Here is an 8,900-nt window from a genome sequence, read left to right on the forward strand (position 1 = left end):
TATAAATGCTCCTTAATTGGAGAGTGAAACGTCTGCTAGCATATAAAGCAATGCTCTTTGTGCAAACAAACAAAGCTTAAGCGTTTGGATATTGTAATTTCAGATATCCACCTTAGCAGCAGCCAAATAGCATAACGGTTTGAAGCGTTAACTGTCGCCTAGGTACTAGAGTTTCAACCCTAGCTTGAGGTAGTGGCTAATCTAGCTGCACTGAATAGCTGTGATACAGCGAAACAGTGTCTGTGGAGGTGTGTGTGTGAGAGAGGAGGGTGTAAATAAAAATTAAAAAAAAAAAAAGCGCATAATGAGTCTTCCCGCTAGTTACAAGAGATTTTGATTTGCATTTCATTTACTTACCGAGTGGAATCACATTCAATATAATAATTTCCTTTGATGCATCCGTCTCATTTGTAACCGGATTCGTTGCTAAACACCGATAATTCCCACTGTCTTCAATACGAACATTGTTCAGTATAAAGTTGTTGGATGGTAACACCAAAGAATTATCTGTAAGGAAAAATAAGCAAAAAGACAACCATTAAACTCCCTTCCAATTCCTGAATTATTTCCAAATTTATTTTCTCAGCTAAAAAAAAAAAAAAGAAAAAAAAAAAAGAAAAAAAAAAAAGTCGAGCCAGAACTAGTTTTATATGTTTTAAAGGGCATAATCTAATTTATAAAATTCACTATATCTGTGAGTGTGTCTCCATTTTTTTCAAAGTGCATTTCCTCAGAGACACAAAGTCATAGAGCAGTGCAAGGCAGGTCAAATGATTGTATTTTTTGTGGACCGTTGTTTTCTGGAATTTTAGCCAGTAAAACTAGCTACTAAGAGGTCAAACTTGAAAAAAAAGTTAGAACTTAGTATGTGTAAGTTGATTAAACATTATTTGCATACATTAATATACATTAAAGGCAGTTCATTTTTAACTATGTTTTATCTATCTGACAATAGCTCAAACGGTAATAACTAAGGTTTGAACGTATATGCTTTGGTTTCGATTCTAGCTGATGGCACACAAGTCATATATATTTTTTAACTTTTGAAACCACGACTATATATCGGGTACAATATAATCCCTATATATAATAAAAGAGGCGCAGTTTTTCCCCTCTGGACTAAATTATCGTAGGTTTGCAAGAACAGACGCCACATACAAATTTATTATGACTAAACTATTATCAAACATCTTATCTAACTTTTGACTGTCGTTATAGACACATTTATTTGTTGGATTTAAACCCTATACTGCACCCTAGGAGAGGCATCATGACCACTACTATCATCTATAGAGGAAGTAGTTCTTATTTTTCCCTCTCTTTCTACAGTACTCTTCCTGCCACCAGTCTACACCCAGAAGATATATACACTCTTACTATGTTCTCCAGTCACCCTGGATTATAAACTCCTATACAAAGCATTAACTTTTGAATTCCCTTACAAAAAAATAATATATAATAATCGATAAAATATTGACTAATAATAAATACAAGATCTGCATAAATTAAAATAGATTTAAGGCAATGCTGGGTGGTCTGCTAGTAACTAAATAAAAACATGTTGAAAATAAAAGATAAGGTTACAGTATAGTAATGAAATATAGACAGTGTAGCTTTTCCTCGACTATTTTCTTCTCACTTACACAAGGCTGAAAAGTGATAGCTAGGTACGGGCAAAAATTGGTGGGCAAAAATTGGTGGGCAAAAATAGGGGGACCTAGTTTTGAAAGCCGATTTATCATAATTTTTTTTGTAGGTTTCCGACTACTTTTTGATTGCATTTGAAAGATTAGAGACTAAAATTAATTTCCTAAAAGGAAAAAAATATTGTACGCGTGAAAAAAAAAAATTATGAAAATGTTTTCACGGCAAGCTAACCGATTCAGTTAAATTTTGAAGTTAAAGAAATTCATTGTAAAAATCTTTTAAAAGAGTCTATTTTCTGAGTCTATTTCAAAGATAATTAGTAAAGTCCTAAGATATGGAATTAAATTTAAAAAAAAAACAAAAAAAAAAAACACCTTGTTTATACAAAATATAGCTTAATTAGCCCTCAAAAAGCAAGTAATTATGCCGTTTGGCAAAATGCAACCGATAAAAGTTTGTAAGCACAAATATACGGAAGCCTAAAATTTCAACCAATCAAAACGCTGTTTTAAAATGAAGTCATGATAGTAAAAGATTTTAGTCTCTAATCTTTCAAATGCAGATTTCTTTTTTTTCCCCAGACGTGCATCCATACCTTCCTATTCTGAACGTTTGTATCAATTTATATCATTTTTTAATTTAATTATTTTTTATGTTCCTGTTTTTAAATTAATTTTTTTTTAAATTATTGTTCGAGATTATATAAAAAATATGTTACGCTGAAAGTTTCAACTTATTGCAAGCAAGGAAATTATTAAAATCTTGCATATAAAAATTATGCGAAATCTGTAATTTTAAAAAAAAAAAAAGTAGAAATATTTTTGCTATTAAAATTTTTTGTGTGTGGAAATATTAAATGAACAATGTTTAATTCAATGGTCATATCGGTAGTTCGAGAAATTCATTTTTCTTAAAGTTATATCAAATTCATTAATATGAACTCTAGGGCTTTTTTCGTAATGTTCCTGTAAAAATTATTATTATTTTTTTTTATTGTTACAAATTACGATGCTTTATTTATATAAAAAAGCAAAAATAAATTCTTGCGTTTTTTATTTACTACTGAAAACCATAACTTTAGTAAAGGTATTTTTTGTTTAATCAAAATTACATTTCCACTAAGATTCAAATAAAAATAATCAGTTCATTATATTCCGTGATCGTTATTTGATAAATACTGAAAATTTCATTAAAATTGGTTAATTCCCTGATTTTTGGTGAATTTTTAGATGAAGGGAGGGGTCAAAATGTTTATACATTTTGAGCATCGGCATTCATTTTGCTTGTACCTAGTGATAGCATAAATGCCACATCTGAGTTGGTGCATCTACCACGAAACAGACCAATTAGACAGAGTCCAAAACAGTCTCCATTCTAATAGGTTACACACTATCAACTAAGCTCCAATTCCTGTCCCATCACTGCAATGTTGCATCCTTATACCTGTTTTACAAATACTTTAATGAAATATGCTCTCATGAACTCATAGTACCTCCCTCCTGAGGTAAATACCTCCAACTAATTTGTCAGGCAGCAAAGTCCCACCCCTTCAATGTGGAGGTCCCTAGATGCCAAAAAGCCCTTTCCTCTAACAGTCTCTTCCCTCAAACTGCTAGACTGGAATACACTTCCTTTTCTTGTTTCCTTAACTGTACAAATGTGCAGAAATTTAAATGTAATGCGAACAGATATCTTGTTGCTCAACTCCCTATATAGTGCCTTTGTAGGTATGGGCCCCAAATAGCATTATGTAAATGTGATCACCGAAGTTAAGCAACATTGAGCCTGGTAATGCTAAAATGGGTGACCATTCAGGAATTCCAGGTGCTGTATGTTTATCTCGGCATGGTTTCTAGTCGTCCTGAGCTTCTCCTTGCTACTGAACTCAAACAGTGCCGATTCAGGAGAGGTGTGGTTGAAATTTCGCAACCCTTGCCTCATGATTACACATGCAGCTACCCTTACAGGAGGTATGTATCGTATTGTCTCTTGAGACTGAACGGAAGCATCGAAAAGATAAGATTTCCAACAGAAGTGGAAGAGCTCAATGCATTAAAAGAAAATTACAACCAAAAAAAATTAATCTCATAAATTTATTTCAACCTGAAAGGGCCTTATCAAATGATTGGCATCCAACTGGAATGAATATATACTTCTTGATAACGGATGAGGTCATAAAAAGTTTGGTTTGGCTGTTTTATGGCATATCAACCCTTTTCGGGTTATTTAATGCTGAATTCAGTTATTTTGGAAATAGTATTCATGTTGTATCCATTTATTTTGTGGAAGGTTTTTATTCTTCAAGCTCTTTGTATCTTCAATCGCTGGTTTGTAGTGTTTGGTTTGGTTGTTTTATGTGGAGGTTATCGTTTTTGTTACTTGCCCCGCAGAGCATGAATGAGTTTTACGATGGGAGAAGGAAAAGGGTTACAATATTTAATGTTTGGAACGTTTTAAGTTAGGAAACTAGTCAGGAAGTAGGGGAGATCGAAAGAGAAAGGGGAAATGGGAAGAAGGGAAGGTGGGTTGTTTTTGGTTTTGCAGAACATGATTAAGTTTTGCAAAAGGAAGTAGAAAAACAAATAGCATCAATGTTAAGTGCATTTCGTATCAGGAAGCCAATATCTTCAGACAGACTGATTTGGTAGCACCGGATGTCATAAAAGGTATTTTCTAAAAGCTGTATGAAAGTCATCCCCCCCCTCCCTCCATAAGATGTGTCAAAGTTACTTACTCATGGTAACTTTAGCGCTATCCATTTTTTCAATACTAAGATGCGCCTTAGGAATACTATGAACTTGACCACAAGGAAATAAAGCTGCTCCTCCCTCAATTACTTGCACAGATATATTGCCAGGTTTGGTTGTGAAACCGGAAAATTCTGAAAAATAAAACATTCACATTTATTTGAAATAAAACAAAAACAAAAAAAAAACAAAAACAAACAAAATTGATCATTGAAAGTTAAAGATGTAAACATTTGATATAGTCATGGTGTATTCAATTATAATATCTATCTTTATAAACTTAGGTATGTGTATGTATCAATATACTTGTATGTATACCAATTATGAATTTTAGAACACAGCTGCTAGACATAAGGGTGGGTAATGTGGACTATATTTAACTTTATGCAAAGGGAGAAAAAGCCCTTAGTGAAAATTCAGATATCTCTAATTTTGTGAAATTTTAATACATATTAAACATCAAGTAATAAATATTCCAAATTTTAGTTTCTTTGGAATATTTTAAAGAGATTTTAGCGAAAGGGGTATAATATGAGCACAAACTTATTTGAAGATTCAAATATTTCAGATTTGCATTAAATTTGATCTATAGTCATTAACCACTAATTAAGCAAGTTTCCCTGAATTTAGAATTTCTTATAAAGACGTCTTAAGCTTAAGCCTTCAATTTTAGACATTTTCTAGAATCAAAATCATGCAATGGATTTTGATCAAAATTGAAATAATTTTATTTGTAACTTTTTTTTTAAAATTCCAGTTCTTAAAAATTTGAAACACTAATGGGGTTTACTTTCATTAATTATTCAAGATGAAAGTTGTGTGTATTCCGCTGGTCAGTTTCAAGTACGTTATTCCCATGGTAGATTCGATCTAATTCATTAAAAGGTACTAACACTCCAAGTCATGTTGAGCTAGCTTCCTCAGAAGCTTTTATGAAATATCAAATTTTCCAAGCCGCCCTCAGTTTCATGTATAGCTTGGTTAGGAGAAATGATGTTTCTTAGAATTAAAATTTTTTTTTTTTTTTTTGCCCTCACATACAACAGCTGGTATTCATAAATTGTCACCCGTCTGGCACTGACCACGCTCAATGTTGTTCAAATTTAGTGATCTGATGATTTGGATGTTTGGTTTTATTTTATGGACATAAATCCTTTTTGGGTTATTTAATGCCGAATCCAGTAATTTTGGAAAAAAGGTTTTATGCTCCAAGTTCTTTATATCTCCAAATATTTATAGCATTTTGTTTGGCTCCTCTGGAGAAAAATTGCTTCCGTTTTTACTTTGCAGAACATGATCGAGTTTTTTTCAAAAGAAAAGGAAAAATAAAAACAATTCAATGTTTGGTACATAGGTTAGGAAGCCAGTATCTTCAGACAACCTGATCTGGTAGCACCAAGGGTGATCTGGCAAGAATTGGTGTGTTAGCAATAGGAACCAAGAGGTAACTCCCCTACTCCTTCAGAAATCCTAAATTGGGGCTTCACTATTTTACAGGATGGATTTTATTTAATCTATGGATGGGACCCAGAACAAATCTGGAAGTAATGGTAACTAAAGGCTGATTATGCTCCTCCAAACCCCCCAAAATTGGGACTTCAATACAGAATGCAGTTTTTCACAGAAAATGAGATTTTTAAAAATTTTGTTTTTTATCCAAATTGCATTTGTATTAATACATTTGAACGAAAGAACAATTTAACAATTTTAGAGACTCTGAAAAGAAACAATCCAGTAATTAAAAACAAGACTTTGCAATAAAAACTAAAAGAACGAATAAAAACCTATTTAGTTTGATGGCTGAGTATCTGGTATTCTTGGCTGACAAATTATATGCCTGTCTGAATAAATATTTCTAATCAACTTACGGGTCATTACTTACTAATGCCAGCTGTCCCCGAAATGTAGGCTATTATAGGGACTGTAATGGGGGATAGAACTTCATAGTATACTCACAAATCTTGGAATTGAAACTTTTGGCAAACAATATTAAGAAAACTCGTGAAAATCATTTTACAACTTTGAAAATGGATGTTTCCATTTCAAATACAAAAGGAAACAACCATTTGAAGAGAAGGAGGAGGGACAAAGGGAATATGGAGAGATGGGGGACAAATATCCATTTCAAAAGGAGGAGGAATGAGGAGAAACATCCATTCAAAAGCGTAGAAAGAATTTAAGAAAAAGAAAAGACAATTAAGAGTAGAGTAAAAAAAGTTTTCTCATGACTATCTTTGCAGAGAGACGTTTTTGAGATATTTTTAAAGGTTATAAAATTTTATGGGATTTCTTTTTTAGGTTATACACGTTCTTATTTATTTTAAATTTCTTAGAGTGTTTTTTTTAATTAAATGTGCTGGAATTCTTTTTAGATTCTTATGCATATAACCTTTTTTTAAAAGAGTTTTTGAAAATGTAGGATGAAGATCTTTAGGAAATAGAAAAAAAAATTAAAAAAAATGAAATAAAGACGCCCCCCCCCCCCTTTCACAGGAAATTTTTAAAAAGAACATACTTATAAATATGGATTATTGGGTTAGGAATTTATTTTTGCAGAAAAATTTTTTTTTTCAAAATTTTAGACTTAATTTGGGAGGGTTTTGAAAGAATTTTCAAAATATTTATAATTTTTGAGATTTTAGTGTTTATTCATATGTACCATATCCAAACGTAAGCATTAGAATACATAATTTGAATTGAAATTTTTGTGAAACCCAGAAAAAGTTTTTTTTTAGCGGGGAAACCAGAATAAAAATAATAAATTTGATACATATTTTTAGATATTTTAAGATATTTATACATAAAAGCTCTTATATAACCATTTAATATTTAAGATGATAAAGTAACCAATTATTTTGTATATGGATATTTTTTTAAGCTAACATTTAATTGAGATTCAACCATAGTTTTAGCTAAATGTAACGTTTATATATGTATAAAAAACAAAAAAATATTTGTTGGAGCTGATAAAAATGAAGATAATTTTCTGAAGAGAATCAGCTTTTAAGATTATGTCCCTTTAAATAAAACGTAAATATTAATTTCAAATTAAAACATAACTGTTTCTGGACAATTTTTCAAACAAATATCATATATTCTAATTTCTTTGATTTTCATTGGAAAGCCTATGCTGATATTTTTACTGGGGGGAAAAAAATAAACAAAATATATTCTTTGAATTCCAAGAAAAAATTAGCCATGTTTAATATAGGGTGGGAAAATAATTTCTTTCTTCTTTTTCTCTAAGTATCATTTTTTTGTAAAGTACTTTTTAAGAGTCGTTTGCAAAAGATACCTACTAATTAACTACTAAAAGAAACAATATATATAATAGGAAAGATAGATGATGAAAATAAAATTGGATAAATTACAATATTTATTAATCCATCAAGTTCAAACAAGGAATTATAAGAATAAAAAATAGATTTTTCATTCTTATAATTTTATTTTCATCATCAGATAGATGATGAAAATAAAATGTATGTTTATATTATGTACAGGAGTCACTCCTAACCATATGAATTGTTAAACAGCTGCTAGATGTGTATAGTTCAAATGTGGGTTATATTTAGTTTTATGCACAAAGGGGATAAAAAAAGGAAACAGAAGCCTGTTCTTGAAAATCCAGATACCCCTATTTTGTAATTTTACTAAGTATCAGGCATCAATAAATATTCCCCAATTTTGGGTTTGTTTGAAGTATTAGGAAAGGCATTTTAGAGGGAGGGTCTTAATATGGGCAACTTTCTGTCTGAAAATTTAAATATTTAAAATTTGCATTGAATTTGAACAGTCATTACTAGGGCTGTGACAACAGCATATTCTTTTCATTGTTTTTACTCTGGAGTATATATATCTGTTAATATCTTATAAGTTTTTATGTGGTTCTCGGTTGATTAAGTGTGTCTGTGTCGGATATATACCCGAGAGTCAAAACAATGAAAAGAATATTCTGTTGTCACAGTCCTAGTCATTACACACCAATAAAGTAATATTTCCTAAATTTTCATTTCTCCTTAAATTTCCTTAAGCTTAAATTTTAAATATTTTCTCAAACTAAAATCTGACTGATTTAGATCAAAATTGGAATAAGGGTTTCTTAATATAAGGTTCAGTTTCATTATACCTAGATTTTCAACAAGGGAACATAAAAGCTGTTCTGGGGATTTTAACCGACCTGGGATGGGTAGTCTTATAAGTATATATATATATAAGACCAAAATCTAAAATTGATTTGCTTAGTAGCCCACCCCCTCTCACTGATTTTGTGAGTAAATATATTTTTGGGGGGAAATCAATAGAAGCCGAGAAGAGTCACTCCTTTCAGTCCTTCAAGCGTGGTTGCATTTCAACTTAATAAAACTATTATCTATGTAGAGGTCGAGCCCCCTCCCCCATTTGGTATTCAAAAATTCAACCAATAAACGAGTGCATAAGGTAATAAGCCGCTTCCCCATATCCCAACCATTATCTTACACCTTCATTGAAAACAATATGATTGTAGGA

General features: G+C 31.2%; 1 protein-coding gene across 1 annotated transcript in view; it reads right to left on the minus strand.

The window, feature by feature from the left end:
* The window catches only part of LOC145277892 (interference hedgehog-like), a 242,664-nt gene that overhangs the window by 35,844 nt on the left and 197,920 nt on the right, over positions 1-8,900 (minus strand). Inside the window, exons 4-5 of the mRNA XM_080129887.1 lie at positions 4,382-4,528; positions 358-507 (exon numbers count right to left, since the gene is read on the minus strand). Coding sequence (XP_079986013.1) covers positions 358-507; positions 4,382-4,528 — 297 coding nt within the window. The remainder of the gene's footprint in view (positions 1-357; positions 508-4,381; positions 4,529-8,900) is intronic.

The sequence above is a fragment of the Euprymna scolopes genome, chromosome 6, assembly GCF_053919585.1.
Source record: "Euprymna scolopes isolate OS-2025 chromosome 6, ASM5391958v1, whole genome shotgun sequence".
NCBI lineage: Eukaryota > Metazoa > Mollusca > Cephalopoda > Sepiida > Sepiolidae > Euprymna > Euprymna scolopes.